The 19,592-nt window shown below is 43.9% G+C and overlaps 1 protein-coding gene across 2 annotated transcripts; it reads right to left on the bottom strand.

The window, feature by feature from the left end:
* Positions 1 to 9,478: 9,478 nt before the first annotated feature.
* ERRFI1 (ERBB receptor feedback inhibitor 1) lies at positions 9,479 to 19,592 on the bottom strand. 2 transcript variants are annotated; one of them, XM_038159753.1, is made up of 4 exons: positions 19,455 to 19,592; positions 12,850 to 13,046; positions 12,650 to 12,726; positions 9,479 to 12,014 (listed from the first exon to the last, which is right to left on the bottom strand). In XM_038159753.1, exons 2-4 carry the CDS (start codon positions 12,969 to 12,971, stop codon positions 10,819 to 10,821), a joined length of 1,395 nt encoding a protein of 464 aa, XP_038015681.1. In that variant the 5' UTR covers positions 12,972 to 13,046; positions 19,455 to 19,592; the 3' UTR covers positions 9,479 to 10,818. The 2 variants fall into 2 exon arrangements, with proteins under 2 accessions (XP_038015681.1, XP_038015682.1); XM_038159754.1 differs by lacking the exon at positions 19,455 to 19,592 and adding an exon at positions 18,903 to 19,420.

Raw genomic sequence — 19,592 nt, forward strand, 5'->3', positions numbered from 1 at the left:
AAGTGTATGAACTAAGATAAGGCTAATTTTCCTCTTAGGGTAAGTGTTACGAAGTAATTTGCTGATTCAAGGGGAAAAAAAGTTGCCTTCCAGTTAGCAAAATGCTTTTTTTCCTGACATTTCAGTATCTCTTTTCATAAAATCCTCTTCTACCTGCTGCTGAAAGATGAGCTGAGGTACTTTTTTGCTCATTGTTTCATGTACACTTGAAACTTTTTTGCCTTTTTGTTATTATTTGCAAGCTTTAGTTTTAGAACCTGTGGTAATTGGGTATCTGCTGCCACTGAGCCCAGCTTCAACTGAAGGGAATGCATCCACTCTTCCCTAACATTTAGCATTTTGTTCCCTGGCAGCTGGAGGGTTTGGGGGTTGCTTGTTTTCCTGATGAGAAGGCTGCCAGTTGGCATCTGCTGTATGCCTGGGATCATCTCTCAAGAATAATGTGGGGATTTTTCCTCCTGATTCTGGTTGTTCTGTGGGCTTGAATGCTTCATTGAGAATGAGTTCTCTTAGGGAATTGGGAAGTATTCTATGGCTTAGGAGCAGGAATGCACACAAGAGGGCATAGATGCTGGAGCCATCAGTGAATACTTGCAGTGATGGGAAATATTTTCATTCAGACTGACAAGCTTCTAACTGAAGAAGAGGCAGAAGAAATGCAGAGAGTCAACAGTCTGGTTTTGTTGCAGTTCTTTGCAAGTTTCGTTCCAAAAGGGGAAGGTGAGGTGCACACTGCTGTACTGTGGGCAGGAGCAAATCCTTTCTCAGGAATATGTCCCTCTCAGCAACAGAGAAGGGATGCTTTTCTAGAGAACAAAAGTTTTACTTTTAAAATGGGTGGAGACAAACAGAACCATAATGGATACGAACCAGCTGCACACTAGCACTTAAAGCTGTAAAAGCACACAAGGCAATGTGCTTCACCCAGTAATTACAAACCTGGGGCAGCTTGCTAGCCATTCATGTATATGCTTACATTTGGTATGAAGCCCACAGTGACTGTCAGAGCAAAAAAGGGTTGCTTAATCTGATTGTTTTGGTTTTTCTTTCAGCAAAAAGATGCATCATGATGCAAACATAAGCAGTGATCCCAAAATGAGAAAAAAGTACCTGTCTTTCAGCAGCCTGCATGACCCATGACTTGGTTGGGAAGATGTGACAGAGAAGTAGGGAGGTGTTAACTACAGAAATAATCCCTAGCACTGCATCCATGCTGTCGTTCATGTTCTCATACTCTACCTTCAGAAGAAAGGATGCATTGCTGTTACATGGAGACTGCATTTTAGCAGGGCATGGGATGCAACATTTGAACCTTGAAAAATAAGCAGCAAAACACTGGGTGAATGAATTAATTGTTGCCCAAAAAATCTAGATAATCTTTCGGCATGTTTAGAACGTGGTCTTGCATGTGGTATGGAAAGAAAGGAAAATATGTAAAATGAGAGCAGATGTGCCTCCCTGCTGCCCTGATTTGTCAGCTGACAGCCCAGCTCTGACAACACTCCCTGCTCTGAGCTTCAATGGATATTCTGCAGTTCTTGCAGCATCATCACTTGGCAGGAAATCAAAAGCTTTCTGGAAAGAACAGCAAAAAAGGACAGGCTGTCCTTGCTGACACAATTTATCTGGCCTTCAGCCTCTTCCTGCCATCACTTGAGAAGCATCCAGGGAAGGGCAGGGGCAAGGAGCAGGGTGTGGGATTCCCTGCAGTGCTGCTGCCTCAGACCCTGGGCCCAGCTCCTTCACTCAGCATGTGTCCTGTGTGGAAGGCATCACAGGGCAGACCTCGCCCTTGTGTTCCAGGAGCATCTGTGGACACTTGGCAGAGCTCTGTGTGCAGAGCAGGCCCAGCCACACAGCCCAGATGGGAGGGAATTGAGCCCAGGTCTCTGAGTGCACCCACATTATTATTTAAGGCATCATTATTTAAGGCATTATTATTTAAGGCATCATTTCTGGCTTGTATTTTTGTAGCCACACTTTGGGAATCAGTGCTGACGCACATGATAGGCTCCAGAACTGAGTCCAGACTTGGGAAAACCAGGATCCTGTGTTTTAGGTAACACAACTCTTCCATGTTGCTGGCTCTGGGTGGTGCAGCAGTCAGGGCTTGCAGTGCTCTGCGTCACACTCAGTCTCTCTAGCAGCTCTAGGAGCCTTTCTGCTCTCTACAAGATTGTTCTGTGTGCTAGAAGGCATCACAGATTGAGAAGCTTTTATACTTGGGCTTGTTCATTTGCTTTACTTCATTCAACAGCTTCTAATTATACCCTTTGTATAACCTTAAATAATTCCTCCCTACATAGGGTTTATGGCCCTCCAAGTCATGTAGATACTTCTGTACTTTTACAATTTAATTCAAGGCCGTTCCACTAATGGTAGAGGGAGGAAGAAGAAAAGTTTTCTGAGGATGTTATGCAAGCACTCATACTCTAAAGAGCAGAGTTGGGTCTGGTGAGTCTTGTGTAACATTCATCACACTAAAGCCTTCCACAGCTGATGGAAGTTTCCCAGCAGGACTGGGGATATTTCTGTGCAAATCCTTCTGATTTCTGAATATTGATGGTGTAATATTTTTACAGCTTACAGTGGCAGCACGTCTGAGCCACAGACAGAACTTGCCTGCAGTTCTGCTGCTGTTGCTCCCCGACAGCCAGTCCCACTGTGTGTACTCCTGGAAAATACAGGGTTTGGTGCTGGGCAATCCAGCATCATCTGCTGGCTCTAAACCTGGCAACAAGGATAGTTCCTGCACTGTAGTTTAGTTGGAATCACTTTGGTTCTAAAAGGCTCTTTTCAGGGCTTTTGCTGCTAGAATTCAGGTTTGGAATTTCTGTACTATGAAGAGGCATCTTTCTATTGAGGTTCTTACAGTTACAGCTCTTCTCTAAGCTGGCTGTTTGGTTTCTCTGTGCTGTTAAGTTCCAATGAGTTATGCTGTCAGAATGGTCTCTATGTCATCTCAGAACCACTTTTTAAATTTGCACACATTCTACTCTAAGTAGTGCCAACTCTGGGAGCAGCCTACTTTTGTGCATTGAAATATTTTCAGGTTTTCATGAGTTCTCCTAAGAAACAAACTGCTACTCCCACATACGTGCAGCTCTAGTCTCAGACCCAGACCTTCTCCTCTATTATTTTGTAGATGACGTGGAAAAAGCACTTTCACCCTGAAGTCACCAGCTAGGCATGACAGTGACTGGCACATAGGGAGGAAGTAAGCTGCTGCCTTGGGTGGTGATGAGTCTGTTCACTATTGTTTGCAATTTTCACAGGAAATCTGCTCTTGGGTGGGAAATTGCAGTCTCAGAGAGCTAGCAACAGATGATGCATTTATCTGTGCTGACTTTTCTCATGACTACATGTGATATACTACTCAGTTGTTCTTCCATGGTGTTTTGCAAAGGAGTACTTTACCTTCCTTTCAATCATGTAGATAGTAAATGAGTGCTTGTACTTGGAAATTAGAATAATGAAGCTCTAAGCTCCTGGATGGGCTCACAGAGACACAGGCTTTGCTGGCAACTTTCAAATAAATCCCCTGCAGCAAATTTTTTTCCTCCCTCCTCTTTGGAAAACTACAGAGCATTAACAACTTTAATAATCATTTCAAAAAGAAAGGAAGGGCACTTAGGGTGACATTCCCTGGCTGGTGCCCAGCGGTGGTTCTGTCCAAATCACCCATAATGAGGAGAACAGATGAAGCCTCCCCTCCCCTGCCATGCTCTTGCTGTCCACAGGCATTTCCTGGGTCGTGAAGAAGAATTGGAGGCTTTGGCCTCTCTAGCTTTGGGTCTTGGGCACTTGTGGGTCACCTTGCACAGAGCCTCTTGGGGGAATATTGTCTCATGGGATCCTCCAGGGCTCTGCAGCTGTGTTGCACTGGCTGCTCCCTGCAGGTGACTGACTGGCCCGACATAAAGCTCAGGTGTTAAATTGTGAACTGAACTGCTTGTAAAACAGCTGCCTTACTCATCGCGTGCTCCAGGGCATGCAATAGCATCCTGGCTTATCGTGGAGACTGCTTTTGATCAAGTTGGTCCAATTAAGCTCAGATGACAGCAGAAGTGTGGCCTGCAAGAGGCAGCATGTCCAGAGCACCCTGCAATGGCCTGGGAGGTGTCAGCAGCTGAGAGGCTGAGCAATCTAGAGCTCTCCTGTGCACTCCGCTGCATCACCTCCGGCTCAGCTTGGACTGCTGGCCCTGCCTGCTGTCTGTCTTAGTGGAGAGGGCTGCTCCTTCCCTGGAAATATTCCCCGTGAATGGGAGTGATGGGCTCCTTGGCTTTTCCCAGTTGTGTACTGCATCCAGCACTGGCCATGATATGATTGACTGTAGAAGAAAGTGCCCTCACATGGTCACCTCACCCTTAACAATATGTATGTTTAGGCTGTCAGCCTTTAACAAAACAATTGCACTAAACCATTAAACTTGAAATCAGGAACTAACCAGTTCATCCTTCCTTCAGGCAAGCCCTTCTTCATCAGAGCCTCATGACAGTTCTCCCTCAGCCTCTGTGTAAAGAAGAGCTTACTGACATTCACCTTGCTGGTGTCCATTTTTAAAGGTGTCTCAGGTGGGGCTGTCTGTCCCTGTGGCTTTTAACAGAGCAGTTACTTTCATTCATTGTTTTTTTTCACCATGATGAGAAGTTACTCTGAAAACACAGCCCTCCCTCCCACTAGCAATTGAACCCCAAGAGCAGCAGAATGCATCAGGGCGTGTGATCTCACCTCTGCCCTGTGTTGTTGGAGGCCTCTGCTCTGCCATGTGCCTGTTGCTGTGCTGCTGCTGTGTAGATTCTGCGTCACAGCAGCCCAGTCCCAATTCCAATTGCTAAAGCTCTAAGTGCTGGGGTGTGCAACTGAGGTGCAGGGAAACTTTTCTTGAATGACTGATCAACATGATGTGGGGCCAGTGAAATCACCAAGGGCAGCCTGATATGATTCTTTCCTGGGGACCTTGCTTAACAGCCAGTAGATGACAATGCAGGGATTGCAAGGCTATCCTGGCAGAGGCCCACTTGCTGTTCCCTGGTGTCTCCCTTTGTGGCACCTTGCCATGGAGCAGCTGGACTCACCGTGGCATGAGCTGATATGCTCCTTTGAGTGAACTTCCTTGAAGCTCTGAGTTCTTGGAGAGCCTGACACCTCACCACTGCAAAGTTTACAGGGTTGGTTGTGTGTTCCAGTTCCATAGGGCACTCAGTAGTGCTGACCCTGTCCTTGAAGTGGTTGTGAAAAGAATAAACGCATTAACAAAGGTAAAATAAATATTGTAGGTAACAAGAACGTGTCTCTTGGGTCACCTGGGCAGGTGGTGGGCGGGAAAAGCTATTCTGTGTCAGGCCTGATGACCCCATGCTTGATCCAGAGACTTTCTGCATGGAGAGGCCTCTTAGTATGTTATGACAGCTCAAGTGATTAGTAATTAGCATCCTTAAGCAGATTCAGGGTGGGTATGGTGGGATTATCTGGCATGGTTTTCCTCTGGTGTTTCATGGCAGCGTATTTGCACTTCTCTAACTTTGTGGCTTTCACATGTTAATAATGTGTGGATGACAGTTTTAATCTTCAGAAAGAAGCATCTCTTCCTCTGAATCACTTTGTAAGGAAATGAATAGCAGTCATGGTTCCCATGTTTCAGTGGCATGCCACTTAAAATTTGGAATACCTAACACCTTTTCCAAAATTAACCACAACTGGGATCAAGGTGCACACCAATATATAAATAATATAGCAACAGTATGAGCAATCACAGGTGTGGCTTCCATATATGATTCAGACAAAATAATGAGCTCTGTGGATGAAAATAGGTATTTGGGTGGGGATTATGCAAGGTCTGAATTACGATGCAGGATGGGTGGGGGTAACACCTCTTTCAGTTTACAAATGCTAATCACAAGCTCAGCAGCCAGAAATTTCTGCAGTGCTATTTAACGAATATTAATAAGTATAATTAAACGTTGTGTGCTAGATTTTCAGTGCCAGGAAGCTGTGTGAAACAGAACATTTGCTGTATGTGTTCAGTTTTAAATGAATACAAACTGTTCTGAAAAGCAAGCTGACAGGAAATGGAAAGATTAGCCTACTTTACAAACAAAAGTTTACCCTAGGAACATTAAGTACACCCAAAGAAAATCAATAGGTTACCTAACTGCAGAGTGCCTACAAGCAGATAAAATGAGGGTTTACCTTCATCTCCAATTTCCTTCTTGACATAATCCAGTGAGTATGTATTTAACATACAGCTTGTAATATTAAAAGTGTTTATGAGGGCCACAGTCTGTAATCATGAGTTTGAAGGCTGGGAATTCCACCATGACTGATCTGGCCATCATCTTAACCCTGAATTCTTGACAAGATTTGGTTTGAACACCATCAGCAGCAACTCTGCTGTAGGAACTGCCTTTGCAAAATTGGTGTCGTTGTCCTGGACTAGAATGATGCTTTCTTTTTTTCCTTTCAAACTTAACAGTTCACTCACACTGTTTAAAAACAAGACCAAGGCTGCAGCAGGAGCACGTGTGATGTTGTTGGGTGCTCTTGTGCAGTTTCAGGATGGTAGTAATTGTGCCTGCTGCAGTCTGGGAGTGAATGGAAAACTCTTAATGACAGCAACAACAATCAGTGCATTTAAATGACTGCAGATTTTAATGATGTCGTCAATCAGCATACTTCCGAATCAGGTTTACTTTCTGGTTTATCTCTTGTGATGCAAAAGAAGCCGATGATCAGCTACAGCTCTGTGTTATTTACTGACTTTATCTGTTTAACAGCAAGTTAATATGGTGAAGTTAAGCTAATGGGTTTTTCAAGTCACCTAGTACTAACACTGCCTCTTCTTTTCAGGAAAAAGTGAGGCAAACATCCTTTCCTTTAGGGACCAGCCAGACTCAGCTCCTCTGGGTCGATTTGCCAGTCAAACTCACCAAGTAAAGGGTATTCTGCAAACAGGGTGAATATGACAGATGCCTTTTGCTGTCAGTTACTCATTGAGCTTTTCCTTGTGCTATCAATGGTTTTGAGCCTGGGGGAGAAGGCACCCAGCACCCTCCTCCCGTTCTCACCAGCTGTGCTGCCAGACACATCCCAACGATCCTGGGCTCACCGTAGGGCTGTGCTGGACCCAGCCCTCTGCAGTTTATTGTGGCAGAACCCCTTTGCCCCAGCACAGCTGCTGCCTCCTGACACCAAGGAGTCCTCCCTGACGTGGCTGGGTGGTGACAACAGGGCTCCTGAGGCACGGAGGAGAGTGCTGAGGGCAGGGGAGCAGTGTGGGCAACCTGCTCCTCCTGTGAGCAGCACTGCCCTGCTTTAACACAAATTCCTGGACCCTCCAAACTTCAGGTTATCAAGTTGTAACTGCTTTGAAGTGTGATTATTCCAGTCAAATCTAGCTCTCAGAGGCAAGCTGTCAGGCCTTGCTCAAGTGAGTCCAAACTCTAAATATTCAAACATGTGATCAGGCTGTTGCAAAAGCATGTTGTGTCCTGACAAGTCTTATCATGTGCCAGGGGATGAGCAGAGAAATGTCTTCTGGCCAGAACTTGCAAAGCTTCCCCCACAGCTCTACAGCCTTAATTACTCACTTGGAAAATGGAATAGCTTTTGGATCATGCAGACTGATTCCCAAAGCACAGGAATCTGGTGTCTAAGAATATGTGCAAGGCTTCCAGCTGCTTTTGGCAGTGACCCCTTCACAAAAAGAACCACTGAATTGTGGACCAAGTCCTCAGTGAGACCTATTTACTACAGAATTTTAAAGATAAAACAGCCAAGTTACTTTTACACCGTAAGGCTTGCCTGTAAGTTACTTTCCTTGTACTCAAGAGGCATGTGAGCTCTGTAACCTGTTTGGATGTGAGCTCTGTAACCTGTTTGGATGTCTTGCTCACAGCCAAGCAGTTCCTTGCTTAATTTCTGAAATGTTTACTTCTTAACATTGTGCTGCAATTCAGCTGACACAGCTCACAATAGGAAAGCTAGCATCACTACAGTGACTTTTTTTTTTTTTTAATACTCAGGACTAAGTGGCCAATACCAATACCCTCAGCAAAGGAGTATGCAATTTTTGTTTTCCTAGGAGAAAAACACATGGAGGTTAGGTTAAGTCTTAAATGTTTTTGAATTTCAGGAAAGGTTATGTAAGACCATTCAAAAGCACAAGTTTTATAATGGTTTTAAGTTTTTCAGCTTATACACAGAAGCAGCTCAAGTAAAAAACCTTCTGCTGCTACATTAGCTGTTTTTTAAAGCACCTCTACTGCTAGCAGAAGTGAAAATACATGCTGGAATGCAGGGCTGGAGGTACTGTAACAAATACTCTACTTTTTACCAGATATGTTTTAAGGTAAAAATATGGGGTATCAGGAAAGGAGTGGGACCCAGAGGCAAAGGCCAGGAGGGATTTGTAGGGCAGTTACTTGGGTTTAGAGGGAGTTCTACTGGAATGACACCTACTGAGTCTGTGCCAGCACTAACAGTCTGTGAGGGAGAGCTGCAGCTTGGCAGTGTCAATCTGTCTGCTGCAGCACTGGTGCTGTAACTGAGGGTTTACATTATTTTGGGGTCCTAGAGTTGCAGCCTTCCTCCTAAATAGAAGCAGTTTTAAGTAAAGATTTTACCTTTTCATCTTATAAAAATCCAGGGGGTCTAGGGAGAGCAGAGCTCTCAGTAGGCTGAACACGAGTTGAAAGCCTTGCACAGGATTAGGTAACTTGTTTATGTTTTGAAGCCTGTCATCTGCATGGGCTCTTAGGGCTATGGCACAGCAGTAGGTGTTCAACACCTTCCTAAATGAATCTCAGCAACCCTGCAAGGTGTCAGAGCCAAGGGATTGGGCATTGCTGAAAAACTGCATCTGACATTTTCCACATCCAGCACAGTTCCAGGGCTGGTACCTGTTTTATTCTGAAACAAGCCCACTGCCAGAAACATCCCCACTGCCAGATCAAGGCAAGTGTTTGCCTGCATACACAGCCAGAGGAGCAAAGTTGTGTGATGCTTTCTATCTTCAGGAACCTCGCCCATGGCTTGCATACTGTGCTGAAATCCACTTGCTTTGTGATAAGTATTTACAATTTCTTTCCCCTCTTAATCATGCTGGTTTTTAGCAGGTGAGAAACTGAAGACAGGAACACTACTGCCCTTTCCTTTCTGTACAATGGTGGCTAACGTGCTATAGGTGAGTCCAGAAAAAACCAAAATCATTAATAATGTTAGGCCAGATAACTTAGTCTTACAGGATGTTTTATTGTCAGCACAAAACTATAGATACCATGCTACCAGTTAGTAGGGTGGAATTAAAATGAATGGTGTGCAATATGAGTTATTGAACACTTCAGCAGAAATCTTGAATTAAATGCAAGCTGAATTCAACATCTGTTGCACATTTAACATTACTGACTGAACTTTCCAGTAAATGCAGAACTAAAATGCAATTGCATGCACTATTCAATAAAACAAAAAACCAAAATGTATCATAAATAAGTATTTTATAACTTTATTAAACTCAAGACATGACAATATTCAAAATACAAAGTGAATTATTTTTTATTCAATACTGTACACGATGCAGAAATATCAGTGCATTTCTATAGCATGTATTTCACCTTCATTTAGTTTGTACTAAAACAAATAAAAAGTAAGCTTAAAATAGCTCAAACATCTCATTCAGCAGTTTAAACTGTAAACACCTTGTTTACTTCTGTTAGGAGGAACACATTCATCTTCTGCACCCCTGTTAATGAGCACCCTTTCTCTTGTGCTTATCTGTGAGAGGATAAATGTAACCAAACTGAGCACAAGAAACTGCCAAGGTGGCACCTCAGTGAACGTCAGTGAATGGCTGAGGCACCGTGAGGAAAACCAGCAAGAAGCAGCATCTGAAGCAGCAAGAGATGGGACTGACACTGTTCATAAATGGAATCATGTTTTTTTCCTCATACCCTCCTCCTCCTCCCCTAAAATACTGAACAGAACCCAGAACACAAGACCAGCTTGTGCTGTGTTTCTGTATTTAATACAGTCGTAATTTCTGACTCTAGGTGAGCACATTGTTGTTACTGCCTACCTAATAGCAGCCCTGTGGCTGCTCAGGACACATTCACACATTTCTAGGATCCAGCAGGAAAAGAGCAGCAGCAGAGGCTTAGCAATAGCTGGTCCAAGTCTCTTCTAGGAAAAACTGCAAAATTGAGCCAAGTGTGTCTAGCAACTGAATTCACGAAATCTAACTCACTTTAAAAGTCTATTAGCATCAAATTAATTTGTAAGATAGATTAATCTTTCAAAATGCACTTCCAATATGCCTGCCAAGTCTTGAAGTGAGTATCATATCTGGCTTTTACCTTCTTACCAGACATATCCTAGTAAAAGAGGACAGTCTGTTCTCAGTAGAATTACTGTGTGAAAGAAATTTTGGAAAATAGCTATTACAAAAACTGTACTGCATTACTTGGTCTGTTGTCTGCTTTATAAGTGACTCTTAAGCAAAGATCAACTTTTAGAATTTTTTTAAAAATAATGTTGACTACCAAACATGTTCATCTAGGTAGCATACAACTGGCCAACCAGGACTACTATCCCTCCACGTTTCTGCGGAATCTTTGTAGGTTTTCAGCTTACATACCAAGACAGGAAAAGTCTTAAGAAACATATTGAATATATGCAGCATAAGAGGACTTTACCATCCACTTTTCAGTTCTCAGAGGACAAACTGCTCCTACTTCATTATCTGTGAACTGTAAGAACTTTGTAACATGATAAAGTTCAGCTGCATCCCAAGCAACTGAGCTGAGCCTGTGCTCCCAGGAGCTACGGGGAAACCACGTAGGACAGGTGTTTTCGTTTCAGGGGACCACCTATGTCCATTCTGGGCTTTGAGTCCAGTTTTATTGGGGCTGAGGTGGCTGTGCAGTCACCAGACCAGGACTGAACCTCAGTGTTAGAGCTCCTCTCCTCTGCTTCTCTGAAGAATTTCTCATACTTGTCCAAATATGGAGGTCTCTCCGGTAGCAGATAGTAGTGCGTTGAACTGGCCTTCTTACCATTTTCAATAATTGGAAGAATGCAAGGGACCCTGTTGGAAGATCCTTCACTATTTTGTCTTTGCAGAGCTTTGCTGCTGACGTATTTAGGATCAGGTGCAAAGCTCTGGGTGGGGGGCATGACCCCATTGAGGTATGATGGGAGGCTTTTGGGGCTGGGGGTGCGGGAATTGCTGCGTGACAAAGGCTCTCGAGGAGGCACTTTGGGAGGCCTGTCTTCATCACTGTACGCACTGGAAGCCACTTCTGCTGACCACCTCCTGTAGTCTGGCTTGAGAGCCCGTGGGGGTATGGGCACCCTTGGTGGAATCTCTGGTTTATCTTCATCAGAAGTTGGAGATGCCCTGTTTAAGTGTCCAGTTAGTCTTACGATGGGTTTATTGAGAGATCCAGCTGGCCCGGAATGGGACCTTCGCAGGCGTCGATGCAGCTGCTGGGTGGGAGGATAAATACTGGATATGTACACATTTAGGCTTTGTGTAGGGTTGGCATCTTCTGGTTTTGGTCCTGCTGGAGCATCGAAATACGCATAGTTGATCTGTCCACAGCCCCTAAAGCTCCGACGGCTTGGAGCACTGGATTTGAAAGGAGGAAGTTCATAATCTTCTAGCAAAAAGTCAGTATCTGAGCTAGTCAGGAATTCTACCTCTTTGTCAACCTCATCTGGAGTAAAGTCTTCAGATATAGGCAGAGGGGGTAGTGGCCTGCAGCTGCGATCATTAGAAGATGCAGACAGAAATTGAATTGGTCCATTTTTTATTGGCATGTGAGGAGGTGTTTCTTCAGAAACACAGCCCATGGTTAATGACAGTTTACTAAAGCCAGGAACGAGATGCTCGTCGTACCTTGAAACTGGCTGTTCATTTTTGGGACTTACGGGAGGTGGACTGGATTTCTGAGATGGGACTTGGATGCAACTTCCAGCAACATGGTCATTCATGGAAGGCTGGTTGGAAGAGTGCCCTAAAAAGGTGAGAAACTCTTAGAGAACACTTTTCTAAGTAACACTCCAGCACACGACTCTGCCCCTGCATATTTAATTCCTTCTAATGCAACAGTAAGTAATGTCTGCTTAATGTCTCCAGGTAGTAAAATGCAGGTATCATGTGGAGTTATGCATTAGTAGTGAAATGCAGGTATTACAGATCATGTCTGGTCGTGGAGTTATGCATTAGTAGTGAAATGCAGGTATTACAGATCCCATCTGGTTGTGGAGTTATGCATTAGTTAAGATAGTAGCAGACTATCTTACTGTTTTAGACCAGTGCTCCAGTTAAGAGGTGGTTCAAGAGACCTCAAGCATAAGCAAGAGAGCTACGAAGATCCCAGCATAAGACTACAACAAGTAATATTTTTAACAAATATCGAAAGTGTCATGGCAACTCAGAGGCCTCCTGTGTGCAAGGGCAATGGGAGGTGTGTGTGTGTGTGTTTGTTGAAGTCGATCGAGTTATTTGAAGTGGTTTTGTCTCTTTCCCGAGCTGGCAGCAGGGGGCAGCGCGGCCCAGCCGGCAGCGCGCTGACACCAGCGAGCCCGCAGGGTTTTCAGAGACAAATCCCTGCCACTTCCTACCGCGGCTGTGTCACACTGTACTCACCGATGGATGGCAAATGTTGCTCGCTTGATGGGTTTAAATTATAAGTCACTGCTATAGGGTCCACATTGAAGAAAGCACTAAAAAAAAAAGAAAAGAAAGGCTTCACTGTAAATGAACCATAGGTCCGTACTGGCACAAGTATTCATAACACTCATCTCGTAGACTTGAAGATGCAAGAGATAAATTTTAGCCTCACTCACTTTTCAAATCCACTGTGGGTACCCCAGCAGGTTTTCAGACTGCCCATGCCTTGACTGGTGTGAAGAAATCCAGTTTTTAAGGGGACTCTCATCTCCTGAGCAGCAACTCCTGCAGTTGACATCGTGCAGTGCTCTCTGAGGATGTCTCACAACCCTTGATATTCAGGACTTGGCAGGTTTCCTGCAGTTTTCATTCCCTTCAGGAGGGAAGACGCAAATATTAGAAATGCAAACCTGATGTTGTTCCATGTGTCATCTGAAATTTCAGTATTCAAGGAATTAAATCGCTCTGTAGAAAGGCCTCCTATCCTAATACTTGCCAACTGGAAAACTTGACCAAGCTTCTTGTTTTGAGTCCGAGTGCAAAATTAAAGTACAAAACAGGTTAAGTTCTCCTGAAGAACTACACTACATAGAAAAAAGGAAGAGTATGTTAAGGTATTGATATATGGCAGTTGTGTATCCCACAACTTCAGTTCTTGATCATAAACCACTAGTTACTCATGCAAAAAAAGTTTTTAAACAGTTTTCTAGAACAATCTAACTGTCCAGTAGCTGCCTTCAGTTCTATCTTTCTGCTAAAGATTTAAGCTTCCAGTGTAACCAATGTATAACAGCCTACTCTGCTGGTAAGTATCACCTTCCACAGCCTTTGCTCTAATAAACAGAATTACTGACTACTTGAATTAGAATTCTAAAACTTCTTTTTCATAAAACAGTAACTATTTTTAATTAACTTAAACGTTAAGATACTTTAAAACAGCCTCAAGTCTTCTAGCTATTTCAAACAACTTGGGTATCTAGTGATTTGAAATAATCTCAGCTGACACTGCTGTGCTGCATTCAAATCTATTTTCAAAGTGTGAAGAATGCTTTATCTGGCCCATTTATGGCAGAAAAAATATGTTGGCAATTGCTTTATATTGAGTAAGTAATCAGTCCACAGAACAAATTGACTCACAGGACTTTGTTTAGGAAATTCATCAGGGAGGGGAAGGGGAAATGTAAAATTAGTCAGCATTCTGAAGGCAGGGGAAATTAAGTCCAAGACTATAAAAAAGATGTTCTATTGGTTTCTGCTTCATCTACACAAATATCCTACATTCAGCAAGTGCAATATGGTCTGTTTAAAAAAACATATGAAAAACCTCCCAAACCAAACCCCACTCAAAACAGTTTAATTTGTATCTCTCTTAAGAATCAATACTATGAACATACAATATTCATGTGAGTTTGTCCATATCCCTGCACCAAAAGAATGCCATCTAAAGAAAAGTCAACCAGCAACTGAGGGCTGGCTCTATCAGGGCTCAGCAAAGAAGGCAAGAAAATCCCTTCACAGTGTGGTGCTGCAAGAAAATGTGGTACAGCCACAGGTAGTAGCTTATGCTCGTGGTAAATCTGCCCTAAACCAGGCATTCTATGCAGATGTGTAATCTTCCTTTTCCTTTAGCAGCAAAGATCCATTATACTTGTCTCTAGCATGAGGGATGGGCAAACTCGTAAGCAGGACTCGGGACAGTAAAGCAGGTGCCTGAGGATTAGTTTGCAATCCAGCATCACTATTTGCAATTTCTAAACAATTGTTTGAGAAAGAACAACTCTGCTGCACTCTTTCAATTTTGAATTGGGCCAGTATTGATCATCTTCAGAAAACAGTAGCTTCTGTACGTTTATGATGTGAGACCTCATCCCATTCTCTTCAGAAGTGTAATGCTCAATCCTGACTGTGTCAACAGAAGTGGGATTGCTTTACTCACTGCCAGATACTCAATATATTTTAGGCAGGCATTTCAGAATAACCCTAGCCAGGAGACTTTAAAAGCAGGGAATGAGGGCCAAACCAGTTCTGTGTACTGCAGCACAGTCCTGCTTCATTCAGCCCTGCTGATTCTAGTAAAGACCATCCTCTTCAGAAACCTCCTTATAAAGCTAGCTTAACCCTGGAAATTTTTGCATAACACAGTTCAGTTGGACCCTTCCCACTAACAGGAACTGCAGATATTTCATAGCAAAATTAAATAAAAACACAGAGCCCTGGGAAGCAACAACAAAGTCCTGTAAGTGCAAGCAGAACCACTCTCTTCAGGGGAGCAAAGACCAGAGATACCCAATTGTCAAAATGACTTCAGCATTCATTAATGCCTTAAGCATACAGTACACATATAGCAGCAATTCTAAAATTACTTCATAACAACATAATTTCCAAATAAAACATCCATCTTAGCAGCTCACACTGTATTGAACAGTGATTTTTTTTTTTTGTGCCTCACGGATCCTATCCTATTAGCAACAAATCTACAAAAGAAAGAAAATTAATTAAGAGAGCTTAAGGCTAATGCCTGCTATCCATTTCAATATTTCTGAAGTCAAATGCAAGTCACAAATTAAAAAAAGGCTGGTATAGAACACTGATTAGTCAGCAAATGATTGCACTCCACCTCAGTGTGTGTACAAGATCTGACAGGACCATGAGACATCGATTATGATATAAAATATGAGGGGGGGGAACAACTGCTGTAGTTTGAGAGCACATGTAATGTGCTAGCTGTGATAACATACAACCCTTGCAGGGCTTGTTAAGCCCAACCTCCACCAAATCCCACGCCTAAACCACTACTAGTAATTACTGTGTCAGCTTTCTGAATGCTGTCTAAATCTCAGCTCTCAAGACTGATAGTTGCACAATCACCTCTCTGAAATCTCTCTGGAATGCTAAGCTCAACATCTGAAACAGACTTAAATATTGACATACTCTAGGAAAAGGGAATTTTCACTTGTTTCAGTCTTTATTTTTTAAAAATAAAGCACAATTTATATAGCCATAAAGCTTGCTTCATTCATCAGTGAGCTCTTTGCGAATTCACAGGTGATTTGTGTGCTTTGACATTTCAGAGTTATGAAACTGTCCTCTGTGCCTTAAGCTAGGATATCAAGAGAGGCAGTGCTTTCACTAAACCACCTAGTTACTTTTCCAGTGGAGTCTAGAGAAATGGTGCTTGCATTTTAGAACACGCATAAGCTTGTTTCAAGACAGTATTTTAAGAGGGAGACATGAGAACAGTAATTGAATATAAAGTCTGTATTTTAGACAGCTTGCTCTTACTAAAGCTGAGTACTTTATATTATATTATAGGAATAGGTATTAAAAAAAATTACAAAAGTCAGCCATGAAGATTTAAACATCAACAGTTTCCACTCTTAACTGCTGCCCCATTTCTGCCTCCTTAAAAGTTTAAGGATCTAAACTTAGCCATAGATGACATCAAACTGTATTTGCTAAAGAAAATGGACACTGCACAGTAATGAAGCATTCCTGGTCTCCCATTTGTGTGCTGCTCATTTGCACAGAATGGGCTTTCAGTTACTCGGCTTGTCTGACCTACTTATGCAGTTTATGGCATTTAGGAAGATAGAAGCACTTTTGAAGATGGTACAGTTTGTGTTATTCAAGAGAAATGGAGTAGGAAATACAGTATGGCTGGTAATTTCTACAGGGCATTTACAAGCCAAGGCAATTGGAAGATTTGCTGGTGCATTAGGGAGCTGCTGACACCCTTCCCTGTAAGGCATGGTAACAGTGCAGGGGAGGTGCTTGGAATCACCCAGGTCTGCTTGTATTAGCAAATATCGATAACAGCAAGTACTGGGGACGAGATTGATCTTTAAAATTTTTTTTACAAAGCCAAATAGCCCTCCTGTTGAAGTCTGAAGGTGTATGTGTAAGCCAAAACCAGTCAAATGTATCCATAAATACGAGCACATCTACACAGTGAGAACTGTGGACAGATTTTTGTGGTAAGTTGAACGACAGCAAATACCCCAAATATACAATTTTCCTACAGACTCATATTAATAAATACTTGTGTTATAACAACAGTAACCTTCTGTTTGAGAAGCATATGCATATATATTTAGCTCAACCCATGACCTATCACTGATCACACACAGAATCTTATTGCTCTGTTCCTGTTCTCCCAGCCCCAACACAAGTGAGTATCTGAGGCAAGTCAAGTTCATAACAAAGAGCACCTTTCTGGTGTGCACAGCAGACCAAAGCATGCTCTAGAATCTTTCACTTCATGGGTATGGAGTACAGCAACTTGCTGTGCAGATTGCTGAACGCCTGTACAAACTTTTGGCAGGTTTTATAAAGGCAGCACTCTCGACAAGGAGCTTATAATACTTCTTGTAAGAAATGGGGAAGAGAGGAAGGAAAAAATAAGACCTACTTACCCCTTTTGGGAGGGGAAGAAACGTGTCTACCTTAAATCCACAACCTATTTTTGCTCACCTTGCCACCACATTATCTTTAACAAATCTCAGAAGCAATTCACAGGAGGAGGGGCACATTTTTGCACTACAAGTCATCTACTCCAGCTAGCTGTTCCTTATTTGACAATGTGATGTAATTTCCTTTTTCTCCTCTGACTTTCTATTTAACGTAAGTGTCTGAGGTACAGCCACCCCTTTTCATATTTAAGTATTTCAGACTTCCAAGTATTGGATTTTAAAAACCTAAGTGCTGTTAATATACTTTCTGGAACTCCAAATACTTTAAAAAAATATTAAAAATTCTGTTTCTCTAGTTCTTATCCCTCAAGTACTTCTGTCTTTGCAGCTAGATGAATGCTGAGTGACCAACACTTACCAGAAACAGCCTCATGAGAAAGTTAGTTTAAATCTATTCACTTAATAAATAATTGGTTCTTCCTTACTGTGCACCAAACCTCCCCAGTGAATTCAGTATTCCTGAGTCACAGGACAAAGCATGCTCAGATACAGGCCTCAGAAGACATTTCCATTTATAGGAATTATATTCTTTACAGTTATTGTATAAATGAATTACATTCTTAACTTCGAGATATTTTTCTACACGTGGACCACTCTGTGGTAAAGAATTAAAGACTATGATCACCAAACAGTCAAATGATGGGTGCTTGCAAATAAAACCAATCCTATGGGTATACAACAGACCAATCACCTGAACAGCAGACAAACTTTGTATTTAGATTGTAACAGTCAGCTATTTGGAATATATTCAGAGAACCACAGTTCATCAAGGAGTTGAAGTTCAGTTAAAATTTGGGCTACCATTTCACAGTCCTACACAGCAAATGGGAGTAACCTTTAAATTGCCAGTAGAAAACTAATAATTAAATAGCAAGACAATTGCCTTGCCTCTGCTTGTCAGATTTTAGATGCATGCTTAAGGTATGGTACTTCACCCTCCTGAAAATTTTAATGTGAATATAGACAGCTTACATTCAGGAAATAAAAATTCCTTTCTAGCTGACTCAGACTCATAACCATAGTGTTAGACACACTGTGATAAGTTTTAATTCCCTTTTCTACTACAGGGAACTGGAACTGTTTTTCTCTGAAATAAGTCCTGTACTGCAGAGCATGACAGACAGAGAGTTTCACCAAGAACATATGCCCACCAACTCAACAGGTAGGTTTCTATTTAAAGACATTCAGAAAATTTTCCCATATAGGGAGATTACTAAGGAAAGACAGATAAGCTTGTGCATGAAGTAAATTGAGTGAATAATACAGGCGAATTGAGCAGTTTAACAGACAATAAGTGCAATTCACAAATGCATTTGTTATGATGCAGAGGCATCATTCACCTGCCATTCCAGTACAACAAAGATTCAGGTATTCCCAAAACGACCAAAGACACCTTGCCCCCAGAGCCTTTCCCATCCAGCTAATATGTAAAGCGGTACTGTTATCTTTGGATCACGCACAACACAGTTTTTGCTAGTTCAGAATATACTGCAGAGGACCCTTGGTCAGCGCTGCAGTGACAGGAGAGCACTGAAGTCTCTCTCGAGTCCCCCTCGGCCAGCTCGCTCTGCTGTCAGTGCTGAGGGATACAGCGACGTCTCCAGATTTAACCACCACAGACCGGCTATTTCAGAAAATCGAGCATAAGTGCGTAATGAGGTATTAAGTCACAAAGAAATGTTTATTCTAAATTAAGCCAGCCTAAATTAGAGTGCGAAGCGCAGAGCCGGAGCCCACAGTGCGGTCTCTTGTTTACTCACGGGAGCGAGAGGAGCAGCTCGGAACGAGGGAGAGAGCCCCGATACTGTTTCGGGTCAGGCACAAAACGCGTGGCACGCCACGTTGATTTTCAAGAATGCGGCTGCGGGCTCCGCTGACCCCGGGCGGGTCCCGTCCCACCTGGAGGGACTCCGCCGCAGCGAGCGGGGCGGGTGTCGCCCCGGGATCCCCCGCCAGCCCCGGGGGGAGCGGAGCCGCAGCGGCTCCGGCCCTGCTCCCCCCGCCCCCTCAGCACAGCAGCACAGAACGCGCTCCCGGCTCCTCCCGGCCCCTACCTCCGGCCCTCACGCCCGCCGGCGGGGGCCGCGCCGCGGCTCCGAGCCCCGGGCTCGGCCAACTCCGGCGCCGCGGCCCGACCCACTCGCGTGTGCCGCCGCATCCGCCGGCCCCCGCTTCCCTCCCCAGCGGCGCGGCCCGGCGCAGCGGGGCCGGGCCGGGCCGAGGCGCGGGCGGGCAGCCCCGGTGCGGCGGGCGGGCCCGGGGCCGCCATGGCCGCGAGGGGCGCGGGAGGAGCCGCCGGGGCCGTCACTCACCCCGACAGTGTCGCGCAGCTCCGCGCGGCCGCCGGCGCCTCACGCATGCGCCGCCCCAGCGCCGGTCACTGCCGCGGCGCGCGCCGGCCGCCGCTCTTATGGAGGGGGGGCGGAGCCGCGGGTGGCCCCGCCCCGCCC

The sequence above is a fragment of the Motacilla alba genome, chromosome 21 (genome assembly GCF_015832195.1).
Source record: "Motacilla alba alba isolate MOTALB_02 chromosome 21, Motacilla_alba_V1.0_pri, whole genome shotgun sequence".
Classification (NCBI taxonomy): Eukaryota; Metazoa; Chordata; class Aves; order Passeriformes; family Motacillidae; genus Motacilla; species Motacilla alba.